The sequence below is a fragment of the Mastacembelus armatus genome, chromosome 7 (assembly GCF_900324485.2).
Source record: "Mastacembelus armatus chromosome 7, fMasArm1.2, whole genome shotgun sequence".
NCBI classification, from domain to species: Eukaryota; Metazoa; Chordata; class Actinopteri; order Synbranchiformes; family Mastacembelidae; genus Mastacembelus; species Mastacembelus armatus.
In genome coordinates, this window is record NC_046639.1 from 8,576,631 (window position 1) to 8,590,756 (window position 14,126).

A 14,126-nucleotide genomic window follows, 5' to 3' on the forward strand; every position below is an offset into this window, starting at 1 on the left:
AAACATGGGGTGTTTCTCCAGAATTTAAAGAGCACGGAAGCCAAGTCTGAAGACCTATTAATACAAGTTATATACAGAGTTTTTAAAGTACAATTTAACAATAGACAGTACAGCGTAGCTGTGCTACTATTAGTGCATAGGGTAGAACTATACGCTCAAGGTTGGACTACCAACCAGGATCAGTGGGCTGCCATCACTGAATATAATCATTACTGATACATCTGACAATCATTTTCTTTAATAATCAATTGATTGTTCGGTGTGTAAAATATCCATCTGATCAATACCTGAAGCCCAGGTTATCATATCATTCGATGACTTATCATTTCAGCTTTACAGTACTGGTTGGGTGTTTGTTGAAACCATTGTGACATTTTTTTAATTGTGATGTGCAATGTCCATGCCCTGTAGGTCAGGAAGTTGAGACTCTGCCCTAAATGTCCACCACAAATATTAAGATATTCATCATTAATCTATGGACAATGTAATGACTTTTTTAAAGTAGTTGTTTAAAAATAAATTGCCACACCAGGTAAAATGAGCAGTGAAGCAGTTCACAAATGTTTTAAGCACTGCTTTAAAACATACAGTCATCAGCCACCTATACTGGCTGGAGCCAATCCCAGCTGACACTGAGCAAGAGGTGGGGTACACCACTGGACATCTGTCTATCACAGGGCTGACACATAGAGACAGACAGCCTATATACATCCATCTATTTTCTATACCCGCTTATTCCTTAACCAGGGTCACAGGGATCTGCTGGAGCCTATCCCAGCTCTCTTTTGGGTGGAAGGCAGGGGTACACCCTGGATAGGTCACCAGTCCATCGCAGAGCCACATATAGACACACAAAGACAAACAACCACACACACTCACTCACTCACTCACTAAGAATGGGCAATTTAGAGTCACTGATCAACCTGACATGCACTCCCACACTGTGGGAGGAAACCAGAGTACCCAGAGTAAACCCATGCAAGCACAGGGAGAACATGCAAACTCAACACAGAAAAGCTGGGTTGTGAACCCACTACCTTCTTGCTGTGAAGCAATAGTACTAACCACTCATCCACCATGCTGCCCCCAGCCTATATACAATATATTGTAATTCAATACAACGCCTAAGGCCTAGCCTATATACTCTTCTACTAGTTTTCCCCCCAAATCCTATTTTGTCAGATCATTCTTTAATAACTTTTGAATTTAAGATGATGGATCATGCAGTATTCAGAAGAATATTCCACTACAGCAGATGTTTATCTGACAACACTGTTAATAAATTTAAGAAAATGATTCCATCTTTATTTACATCTATTCCATGTGCCAACACAGTGAAGGGCAGCTGCCTCAATCCCACTCCCTACCAAATTGATCATATTGTTGACAGTGCTGTAGCCTCACTGCGTGATACACTTGATACTGTGGCCCCTCTGAAAAAGAAGTTCGTGTATCAGAGGAGATTAGCCCCTTGGTATAATTTACATATTTGTACCTTAAAGCAGGCATCACGAAGGCTGGAAAGGAAGTGGCGTTCCACAAATTTAGAGGAATTTTATCTAGTCTGGAACAGTCTATTAACATATAAAAAAGCTATCTGTAAAGCCAGAACTGCATACTATTCATCATTAATAGAGGAAAATAAGAACAATCTCAGGTTTCTTTTCAGCACTGTAGCCAGGCTGACAAAAAGTCACAGCTCTGTTGAGCCCAGTGTTCCCTTAGCTCTCAGCAGTGATGCAGATGCTTCCTATACCTGTAATAAATTAATCTTGTACTACAGTAGCTCTTGAATCACTTGAATTCTACTTCTCTCCCATAGAGCTCTCTGAATTTACATCAGTAGTTGCTTCATCTAAATGATCAAGGTGTCTCTTAGACCCCATTCCGACTAGACTGCTTAAAGACCCTGCCATTAAGGAACTCATCTTTATTAGACTTGGTAAATTTATCTCTAGTATCAGGCTACGTACCACAGGCCTTTAAGACTGGAATAATCAAACCCTTACTCAAAAAGCCTAGTCTTGACTCAATTCATTTCAATTCAATTCAATTCAACTTTATTTGTATAGCGCCAAATCACAATACAAATCATCTCAAGGCACTTTTCAAAAACTAAAACTAAAAACCCAAAAAATCCCTTATGAGCAAGCACTTGGCGACAGTGGAGAGGAAAAACTCCCTTTAACGGAAGAAAAAACAGAACCAGGCTCAGTTTGGGCGGCCATCTGCCTCGACCGGTTGGGGTGAGTGGATAGAGGAGAAAGAAAAGAACAGCAACAATAAACAACAAATAGACACTGCAGGTTGGTGGAGCCAGTAACTGCACATCAGCGATATACAGCTCCAGGACCAGGGACACCTGCAGAAGGTACAGAGATAGAGATCAGAGAGAGAGAGGGAGAGAGCACAAACTAGGGGAGAGAGAGAGCACAAGGTTAGTGACATTCATATGGGTAGGGGAGCTCAGTGCACCGATGGTCCTCGGGCAGTCTAGGCCTATAGTAGCATAACTAAGGGATGGTTCAGGGTTGCCTGAAGCCAGCCCTAATTATACGCTTGGTCAAAGAGGAAGGTTTTAAGTCTAGCCTTAAAAGTACAGAGAGTGTCTGCCTCCTGAACCCAGGCTGGGAGCTGGTTCCACAGGAGAGATGCTTGATAGCTAAACGCTCTGCCTCCCATTCTATAGGATTGATCCAGGAGTCTTGTCTAATTATAGACCAATATTCAACCTACCATTTAATTCTAAAATCCTTGAAAAAGCTGTTGCTAAGCAGCTATCAGACCACTTACACAGGAATGAACTATTTGAAGATTTTCAATCAGTATTTAAAGAACATCATAGTACAGAAACAGCACAGGTAAAAGTTACCAATGATCTTCTCAGCCTCAGATAATGTACTTGTTTCTATACTTGTCCTCTTAGACCTTAGTGCTGCATTCAACACTATAGACCACAACATCTTATTACAGAGATTGGAGCATGTAACTGGTATCACAAGAACAGCATTAAAATGGTTCCAATCCTATTTATCGGGCAGATTCCACTTTGTTCATGTCCATGATGAACCTTCCACACGCAGTGGAGTTATGGAGTTCCACAAGGTTCTATACTAGGACCGATTCTGTTCACCTTATACATGCTTCCTTTGGGCAATGTCATTAGGAAGCACTCCATTAATTACCACTGCCATGCAGATGACACTCAGCTGTATCTATCTATGAAACCTGTTAACACAAACCAGTTAACCAGACTTCAAGCGTGTCTAACTGACATAAAGGCCTGCATGACCAGAAGCAACAACAGAAAACAGAAGTTATTGTATTTGGGCCTAAAAACTTCAGGAATAGCTTTTCTAAAATTATAGCTACTTTAGATGGCATATCCCTGGCCTCCAGCACTTCTGTGAAAAACCTTGGAGTTATTTCTGACCAGGACATGTCCTTTGACTCACACATAAAACAAATCTCTAGCACTGCCTTCTTTCACTTGCGCAACATTGACAAAATTAGGAACATCCTATCTCAAAATGATGCAGAAAAACTATTCCATGCATTTGTTACTTCAAGGCTAGATTATTGTAACTCATTACTATCTGGATGTAATCCAGAATGCTACAGCTAGAGTCCTGACAGGAACTATCAAGAGAGATCATATTTCTCCTATATTAGCTTCTCTTCATTGGCTCCCTGTAAAATACAGAATAGAATTTACAATCCTTCTTCTCACATACAAATCCCTTCATCATCAAGCTCCTTCATACCTTAAAGACCTCATAGTACCATCCATCCATCATCTATACTCGCTTATTCCTTAACCAGGGTCACGGGGATCTGCTGGAGCCTATCCCAGCTCTCTTTCGAGTGGAAGGCAGGGGTACACCCTGGACAGGTCACCAGTCCATCGCAGGGTCACATATAGACACAGAGACAAACAACCACACACACACTCACACGCACTCCATCCATCCATCCATCCATCTTCTATACCCGCTTTTCCTGTTCAGGGTCATGGGGATCCGCTGGAGCCTATCCCAGCTCTCTCTCGGGTGGAAGGCAGGGGTACACCCTAGACAGGTCACCAGTCTGTCGCAGGGCCACATATAGACACACAAAGACAGACAACCTCACACACTCACACTCACTCCTACGGGCAATTTTAGAGTCACCAATCAACCTGACTGTGGGAGGAAACCGGAGTACCCGGAGTAAACCCACGCAAGCACAGGGAGAACATGCAAACTCCACACAGAAAGGCCTGGATGCGAACCCACGACCTTCTTGCTGTGAGGCAACAGTGCTAACCACTCAGCCACCATGCTGCCCACGCACTCCTATGGGCAATTTAGAGTCACCGATCAACTTAACATGCATGTTTTTGGACTTTTGGGAGGAAACCGGGGTACCCAGAGTAAACCCATGCAAGCACAGGAAGAACATGCAAACTCCACACAAAAAGGCCAGGTTGCAAACCCAGGACCTTCTCTTCTCGCTGTGAGGCAACAGTGTTAACCACTCATCCACCGTGTTGCACATAGTACCATATTATCCCTATAGACCACTTCGCTTTCAGAGTGCAAGTCTACTTGTGGTTCCCAGAGTTTCCAAAAGCAGAATGGGAGGCAGAGCCTTTAGCTATCAAGCTCCTCTCCTGTGGAACTAGCTCCCAGTCTGGGTTCAGGAGGCAGACACTCTCTGTACTTTTAAGGCTAGACTTAAAACCTTCCTTTTTGACAAAGCGTATAGTTAGGACTGGCTTCGGGTAACCCTGAACCATCCCTTAGTTATGCTGCTATAGGCCTAGACTGCCTGCGGACCATCGGTGCACTGAGCTCCCCTACCCTAACCCTCCCATCACTTCCCTTCCCCTCTCCCCCTCTCCTCCCCGGACCGGACGAGGTGCCCCTGGTCCTGTAGCTGTATATCGCTGATGTGCAGATATTGGCCCCACCAACTTGCAGTGTCTATTTGTTGTTTATTGTTGCTGTTCTTTTCTCTCTGCTCTATCCACTCACCCCAACCTGTCGAGGCAGATGGCCGCCCAAACTGTGCCCGGTTCTGCTGGAGGTTTTTTCTTCCGTTAAAGGGAGTTTTTCCTCTCCACTGTCGCCAAGTGCTTGGTCATAAGGGATTTTTTGGGGTTTTTTGTTTTTGTAAAGTGCCTTGAGATGATTTGTATTGTGATCTGGCGCTATACAAATAAATTGAATTGAATTGAAATTGAATTGAACTATACAATTTATAGTATTCAGGGTTATTAACATTTTTGTCAGAACTGTTTGAGATGGACTGGTGACCTTTCCAGGTTGTACTCCTGCCTTTCACCCAGAGAGAGCTGGGATAGGCTCCAGCAGATCCCCGTGACCCTGGTTCGGAATAAGCAACTATAGATGGATGGATGGATATCAGAACTGTTTAAAATCAATTGTATTATTATTGAGATCATAGTTAACGGTTCTGTTGTGCAGAAGTACTGGATTACAGGGTATATTCAGATGTGTTTCCAATTTTATTGTCCTGTGTGTGCATACATGAACTACAGAGTTTACCATACATGCAATTTACTTGGACAGGCCACCCAACTATATTTGACCATCTATTATTTTGTTATCATAATTCTTTTTATTTGTCCAAAACTGAAGTATTCAAAGATTACATATTTTTCAATGAAATAAAAACCAACAATTGAAAAATGTTGTTTTATATGATTTTTAATGAATAAAGACCAAAACAATAATATGAAAGATAGACAAATCGACATATAGTAGCCTAAAGACTGTCTTATTGCAAAGCAAACTGTAGCTCCAGTTCAGTAAAACTTTTCTACTAAAATCTCTCAACAGAAAGGATAAATTAACATTCAGTGCTGTGGATGTTGTTCATACTGCTATCAAAAGAAATTTATTTAATCCATCTGAGCAGTCAACCATTTAAATTTTCCTCTAGATGTTCAATGAAGAAATACATCTGTATCATTGTCATCCAGCAATGTAGCTTGTCCACTAAATACCCGGGCAGGATTTTAGTCAAAATGTGAATAAAGCTTCATCAAAAGATGGCAACAATGGTAGCTTAGGCTATATATTACAAAAGCAGAAAAATTAGACTAACAAAAACTAGACTAAATTATCTTCAAACATTTTGACAAGCACAAACTACTGATTAAATGACTACATTTTAAATACCCTCCTGCAAATACCGCCTCTGAAAAAATGCATTCAGTGTAAATTGGCCACTGTATGCTCTTTTGCCCTGCTAGTCAGGTCAAGATGTGACCGGAAAAACTGGCTAAGAGGGGGGCACCTGGCTACACGTTTGCCAGCATCAGAGGTGGTCCCATATACACAAGCAGTGGAGCTGCAGTGGATGATTAGTGCTCTGACAGACAGTGCCATTATACACACCAAAGAGTTTAAAATTATTTGTCTTACTCTTTCCACACAGTGAGAGGGATGAGCGTGTTGGGTGTGGAGCTGTGAAGTAGCCTTTATTATGTGAAATTAATAGAAATATCTAATAAATCAAAATGTCAAATTGTGTTAAAGGTCCCATATGTAGTAGACCACTTTTGTCACTACAAGTATATTTCAGACCTGTGGGAAAACACTGAGCTCTGTCCCCAGTCATACAACATCTAATTTATTTACCACTACCACTACCAAACCACTACCAGGGCAAGAGGCCTACCTATCAAGTCAAGATGATCCCTGGAGCAATTAGCTGTGATTGCTTTGTTTTTATTTTTATACTGATTTTAAGATGTCTTACAATTTAATAATCACCTTCATTAGGTTTTTGCTGTATAGGCCACAATTACTAGACTACTCTGCCCACTAAAGCACCACTCTCTCGAGTCTTTTATCAAACAGTTTTATTCAGAACAAACACTGAGACTCTGTTGTGACAAAGTAAAAAAATCCTTAAGCAGAGTGTAACTAAACTTTCATTAACCAACAGAAAATCTTTGAGGTTAAAATAAACCTTTTGTTAAGCAGAAGCTGATTAAGATGGACTTTTTGTACATTTACAACAGAGAACATCAGCTTTTATGACATTTGGAGTCCACAGGTGAGTGTGGATGGACATCTTACCTCCGGGAATATCTTCTCTATTCACCTGAACACCGCGAGCAATAAATAAATAAAAGCTGACTTGCTTCACAATAAAAATAAACCAGAGCAGCAGTTCGCCTCCAGCACGGTTGGGGGCAGCATCTCACCACCGAGCGGTTGGGCGAAGCCAACAGAAAGGAAACGGGCAGTTTGCTACACCGGCGTTTTATTTAACGGTAGGTGAGCGGCAGAAGGTCGTCGGCGGTTGAGCTGTATTTAACTTTCTTAACGGCTGAAACTAGCACACATGCTGTAGCTTGGCCGTGAGTCCGGGCCTCTACAGGGCAGTGATGTGAGTACTGCTGGTCAAAGGGGAACGCGGCTGTGCGTCGCGTTGTTCAGCTCGTAATGAACCCGTGCTAGCTGCCGTTAGCTCCCGTTAGCAGCCGGCTGCAGTAACCGAGGCTTGGTACGTGGACGCTCCTGAAACCGACTGGAGACACTTGCTGAAGCTCAGGTAGTCTACTAACGCGACACGCCGGTGGTTTTAATCACCCATCGCTGAGTGTGTATTTATATATCCGGACTGAAGCGAGGGCGTTGAAAGTGGAAGCTTAAATCCCGGTTTTGAAGCAGACCCCCGGCTCAGCCTCTCAGACCAAGGATCTCCCCTACCTGGCCGGATCCGAGGGGCTGGTTTGATGGCAGCCCCGGCCAACGTTAGTGCCCGGCGGTTACCCATGGGTGTGCGGACATTCAGTGACTTTCTCCAGATTGCCACTGTAGGCTCCCCTCGCTCGTGTCGTCCAGCGGTGCCAAGAGGATGCCTGCGTCAAAACATCAGGTGAGCCTGTGATGGAGGTCTGGGTACTCCTGGGCCACTTACATATTTGGTTGTTTTTGAAATGAAGAGATGTGAATACTATCTCAGCGGCTAAATAATATAAAAACTGAGTCATTTTAAAACGTATTTCACCCCTGGTTTTTTTTTAATTTCATTATTTTTCTTCATTACATTAAACAATACAGTAAAGCCATTCCCTACTTTGCTGGGGTGTTCTTGCTTTTGCCTCTTCATTGCACCTGTTTGACACTTTAATTTGCACTAAAGCAGGTGAATCACTTGTTTTTTCTAAGTAGATTGACATGAGGTGTAACTGGTGTTGTACTGTGATAATTAAGCATTACCGTAGCTTTTTTCATTAAGACAAGCGCTTTTTATGATTTTGATGCCCCTACGTGTCAGATCTATGTTACCAGTATCCAGTACTTGCTCCTCAATATAAGTTTATAACAATAAAGCATTTGTAACATTGTTTTATAAGATTGTAAAAAGCGTTTTGGACAGGGCTATTACAAGGTAGTCTACTAATGTGTATTGTGTTGTATTGTGTATTTTTATATATATATATATATATAGATTTATAGATTCCTGAATTTGCCTTCAGGGATTAATAAAGCTCATCCCATCCTATCTTACCTTTTTTATTCATTGTGTTATATTTTAAAGTTAGTTTTATTATAATTTGACTGATGTGAGACTGACATGTTACTACTGCAAACAAAAGGTTGTCAGAATCTTTCTAATCAGCTGTAATTAGCTGAAATAGCTAGTTAATATTGGACAACATGGATTGTCAGCATCCGTTGACATCAGCAGTATATTTTTTGTATTGAGTGCGTCCACAGGGAGGTTTGTGCCATATCCTGTGGTTCATAGTATATGTTGTCTTTGTGATATAAAATGGAAACACAATGATATAAATTATATACTACATAGCAATATTCTCAGAAAATATTGTTATTGATGAACATATGACATAGCTTTTTGCTATTCTTAAAAAGAGGTCCAACTCATAACAGCATCATTGACCTTAGTAGCTTTTAACTGGAAGGTTGGGTTCTATTTTTGTTGTTACTGTCCGTGTGTTGCAGCCTTTCCATAATGAAGTTCACACAGTGTTTCCTCTTGCCTTTCAGACACTTGTCCTCTTGTGGCATTTTGATGACAAGAACTCCCAGAGTGCTTTGCTTTCAAGATGTGGATACAATGACAGCTATTCCCCAAAGCAGAAACTTTATCAGCCTCACCAACAAAAGACAAGAGTACTCTGAGCGCAGGATAGTTGGGTAATTTTCCAGTATGGGTTACAAATACTTTACCTTTGAGAGTTTTTTTAATTTATTTTTTTATTATTATTAATTTACATTGCAATACTTGCTGTCACAGGTTTTCTATGCAGGAAATGTATGATGTTGTGGCCAATGTTGACGAGTACAAGCACTTTGTGCCCTGGTGCAAAAAGTCCCAAACTATCATGAGAAGAGCAGGCCACTCCAAAGCCCAGCTGGAAGTGGGTTTCCCTCCAGTGGTGGAGAGGTACACATCTATGATCACGAGTGTCCGGCCTCATCTGGTCAAAGTAAGTGTAAGCTTCAAGGAGTCTGTCAGTCCTATAAATGACAGTAGTCTCATTTTATGGTGGCCAATTGTATTTGACACTGCTGAAATGACAACTAAAAAAAATTAAAGGAACACCTAATCATCACAGACCAAGTCAGTTAAACTTCAGGGATATTAGTCAAAATGTAGGACGCACAAGTAAATCATTTTCACGTGCTTCAGTGCAAATAAAAGTGACAACAGACAAGCAAAAGCAAGAGAACCCCCAAAAAGAAAATTGTTTTGTATGTGACAGAGGACACAAGAGGAGGACGGTGAGAGCCGTTCAAAATGACCTCCAACTACTGGTGTGCGTGATCAGAAACAGACTCGATCATCACTGCATGAGGGCCTGGTGTCCTCTACTGCAACTTGCGCTCACAGCCCAGCACTGTGCAGTTTGACAGGCATTCACCATAAAACACCAGGATTGGCAGGTCTGCCAATGGCGCCCTGTTCTCTTCACAGATCAGAGCTGGTTCACACTGAGCACATGTGCTAGGTGTGAAGAGTCTGGCAATGCTGTGGTGAACACTTTACTGTCTGTAACATCATCCAGCATGACCAGTTTGGTGGTGGGTCAGTGATGGTCTGGTCAGCATCTGATGTATGATCTCTGTTTTCCCTTAATTTTTTGAGCAGTATATTAAAGCCAACTTAAACCTAAGAAAAGTACCAGAAAGCAAGACCCATTACAAAATATAGTTGAAATACTGAGTAGTGCTTCTAAAGTCAGCAAACAGCTGTTTCTCGAAATTCCCATTCCTAATGAGTGTTTCTCTTTTGGGTGAATTTTTAGGCAGTGTGTACAGACGGAAAGCTGTTCAATCACCTCGAGACAATATGGCGCTTTAGTCCTGGCATTCCTGGGTACCCTCGCACGTGCACGGTAGACTTTTCTGTAAGTAGGGTGCACCTTGCTTCCTTATTTATATCAGATTCTTTGTCTCTCTCTGTGTCTTTTGTAATTTGACATTAAGGGTCAAATGTTTATCCACTTTGTTGCTGAGTTAAATAAGGATATTGCTGTACCACTCTCAGAGGTGTACACTAACTGTGAAGCTGCAGACAATTAGCTTAGCGTTATGACTAGAAGCAAGGGGAAACAGCCAGCCTGGGTGAGTCCAAAAGTTACAAAAGGTTACAAAAGCCCATGCAACATGCATGTTTAAATGCTTGCAAAAGATAAACAATTGAAACAAGTTGTGATGTTACAGAAGGGTATACACAGGACTAGTTCTCAGACAGCAGATAACAAAACATGAAGTCAGTTCTAGATAAGAAATTGTTCCTCACATAACCATTGTTTCCACTGGAAAGAGCTACTTCTAATGCCACTCTTTATGCTAAGCTTAGTCAACTGTCTAGGTCATAGCTTCACATTTATCATGAGAGTGGTATGGCCCATCCAAAATTGTGAACTATTCCAATTCAGACTATTGTATGTGCCTTATTTGTCATGTTTTTAGTAAGTCCTCTACTCACGCTGGCCAATACTGAAAAGATGATCATTTGTGTGCCTTCATCAGATATCCTTTGAGTTCCGATCGTTGCTGCACTCCCAGTTAGCCACCATGTTCTTCGATGAGGTTGTGAAGCAGAATGTTGTTGCATTTGAGCGGCGAGCCTGTAAGCTCTATGGCCCAGAGACTCGTATCCCACGAGAGCTGATGTTTCACGAGGTGCATCAGACGTGATCTCTGCATCTGTGTCATCACCTGGCCTTAAACCCTACCAACCCTTGTTCCCTTTATCCACTCTAACCTAATTCCCCTCCCCTCCCTTTTCAGGATCCTACTGCTGCAGCTCCTGAAAATGTTAGAATATTAATAATTCTTTTTATTTCAGCCCTGACGAATCCTTGCTTATCCCCCTGCTATCTGTGTTAAGTCTGTCCACTTTCTGTCTACCTCCACTTAAAGGATTCTTGTTTAGCAGAAGGAACCATTGCTCCTTGGCAGTTACAAGCTGTATTTATGTAAACAAAAACAGTAAATTGTTTCAACATCACGTCACCAATGGTAGAGAGTCGACTATTATTTAAAATGAACAGCACAGTGACACTTAAAATACCCTTTTTATTTTTCTACAAAAGCCTACTGATTCAGGCTTACAGTTCACTGTGACCTTAGGGTTACTTCCCACGCTATTCAATTTGTAGTTTAACTTCAGCACTGCAGTCAGCTGATCATACTAAATTAGGAAAGTGTATTTTCTCTGCCTTTACTTTCACCATTTGCTCTTTTTCCTATGGAAGTTTTAATATAATGTAGTGAAACATGCAAAATAATTCATTGATTTTTTTTTTTTTTTTTTTTTTTTTTTCTCATCAGTGATTATATGCACATTTTTATTGTTTTATTGGGGTTCACATTAAATGTGCCATTAGTTACCTGTGCCCTCAATTTTATTTTCAACTTGGCTGTTGTGCTGTGAGGATTGTGTTGTTGGACATTGACTTGGCCTGCCAATTTTAATAATGATTTATTTTACAGCACAGTACTACTAGTAACTATTAGATGATTTATAGACTTTGCACAAACAATGAATATATGGAAATGCTGGAGAGTACTGTGAAATATTATAAATGGGACTACAACAAAAATGTCTCAGATGTATGAATGTGTATGTTTGATAAATGTATAATTAGATTTTACACATTCAAACAGTTCCATCCATCAGTTAGCTAGACCACCTTTCCTGGGGAGGCACTGTGGGGCAGGGTGATCCCAGTTCACAATCAGGTGAGAGGTGGGATATATGCTGGACAGATATTTACACTGTTAAAGACTAGAAATAAAAGATGGCATTTCGAACCACACACCAGAATATTTAAACACAGTTTAATGCTGCTTTTAATCATGTACATAGTAGATATCTAAAATAACCAGTTGCTGAATAGGATGTCATGCTGTGGCATAGTCATTGGTAATCTGATTATGTCATAGTTTTAATGCTCTTATTGATTACTTAGGTGAAAATAAGCAGTTTAAAACAACTGTTGTAGAAGCTTCCACATCCTTGCTTTTTGTGTTGTGTGGTCCATCTCCTAAAGGTCATCAGAAGGATGTTCATGGCTCTGTCATGTATGATGTCAGTATAAAATACACTGTTGGGCTTTAGAATAAAACATCAACCATTTATCATTGTCTATGGGTTTCATGCTTATTCTGGGAAGTTCTAGCATTTATTTATATACATAATGATGCATGGATGTAACAAAAAAAAGGCAGATATAGACATGTTTCTAGTGTTTACATGTTGCATTGCACTGGCATAACTACAATTGGCTGGGAATTAAGATTTCATATTTACAATAAGAAGCCCATTGTTTTATACCATGAAAGGGCTAATAAAATTGATTGTATTTGCCATATTTAAATAGTTGCAATACGCCTTTCAATTTTGTCAAGTCATACTATATTAAAACTGAACAGTGGTTCTGTATTTTCAAAGCTGGAATTTGGCTTCAAGTTGATGTGTTATTTTAATTTTTCTGTCAAGTTGATTTGGTAAAGAAGGGATACCTAATCATCATTGCATGTAGAATGGTAAAGAATTAAATCTGTTCATCAATGTTAAAATACCTATTAAAAGCAATGTTAAATGCCAGAGTGTTATATATATTTAAAGCGGTAAAGTAGAATGTCATATTTTCATCCTCTCCAGTAGACAGGGATGGTGTTCACATTGTCAGCGTTCATAGCTATACAACTTTACCCCCCTTCTTTTTTTTTCTAGAGCTATTCTATATTGAGCATGCAGATTTCTTCTCTGGTTTAATAAGTGTAGATGTCAGTACTCAGAAGCCTTTAATAAATCTTGCCATCAGTAACATTGGAAATAAAGTATAAACAGAACTATATGGTCACCTAAACCCTTCATCGCTGCACTAAATTGTCAAATTGTATATGTGATGACTCCATGAATATTGGTGGCCTAGTACATCCACAAGGATGTAGCATTAGTCACTGACTGAGGAAGTGGTACAATAGAAAAATATTTATCTTGCTTTGCAGTCCAACCATTTTTTATTTTCAAGTTCAAATGTATCTTTGTAAATATTGAGGGTTTATTTGAGCTTTATTTAAATAAAAAAAACTGGCAATTATTTTTGTGTGTGCAGTTTTGAATTAGTTTGGGAGGGACTGAAGAATCTGATTGATTTGGGGTTAGTGACTTTAGTAGTGTTTTCTTTTTTTAAATTGCAGTACCCTTTACTGTGCAGAACAAACTTGATGCATTTTTGGGCTACGTTTTTATGACATAGTAAGCATTAAAGTTGAGATTCTTAAGTTCTGACTTTGACACCACAAAGTGCACACATGCAGCATCAGTATGGCCCCAGTGACTGTGTGGACAGTCCTCTAAAAGCCAGTTGACAGGAAGAAACTAGAGTGCAGGAATGGTATGTGGGCCAGCTATTAATAACTGCACATAGCAGAGGTGGGCATTTAAACCACCTTATTTCTTGATCATGCCAACTGCATTTATTAAGAAAGTCAGGCTTCACAAGAATAGTCCCTTCACTGACGAAGATGCAGAACTGATGACACAAATTCAAATTTAACCCTCAAACAGAGCACACTCAAGAACCCCAGTCACAGACTGGATGTTTAAAAAAAGACACT

At 40.4% G+C, this 14,126-nt stretch overlaps 1 protein-coding gene across 1 annotated transcript; it reads left to right on the plus strand.

The window, feature by feature from the left end:
• The first annotated feature begins 7,260 nt into the window (after positions 1-7,260).
• On the plus strand, positions 7,261-13,583 carry coq10a (coenzyme Q10A). The gene is made up of 5 exons (XM_026331782.2): positions 7,261-7,896; positions 9,033-9,182; positions 9,283-9,475; positions 10,295-10,396; positions 11,025-13,583. Exons 1-5 carry the CDS (start codon positions 7,754-7,756, stop codon positions 11,190-11,192), a joined length of 756 nt encoding a protein of 251 aa, XP_026187567.1. The 5' UTR covers positions 7,261-7,753; the 3' UTR covers positions 11,193-13,583.
• The last annotated feature ends 543 nt before the right edge of the window (positions 13,584-14,126 follow it).

Coding starts and splice junctions, on each gene's coding strand:
- coq10a (XM_026331782.2), top strand. CDS start 7,754: ATGGCAGCCCCGGCCAACGTTAGTGCCCGGCGGTTACCCATGGGTGTG. Junction 9,476..10,294: donor TCCGGCCTCATCTGGTCAAA/GTAAGTGTAAGC, acceptor GTGAATTTTTAG/GCAGTGTGTACAGACGGAAA. Junction 10,397..11,024: donor CGTGCACGGTAGACTTTTCT/GTAAGTAGGGTG, acceptor TGCCTTCATCAG/ATATCCTTTGAGTTCCGATC.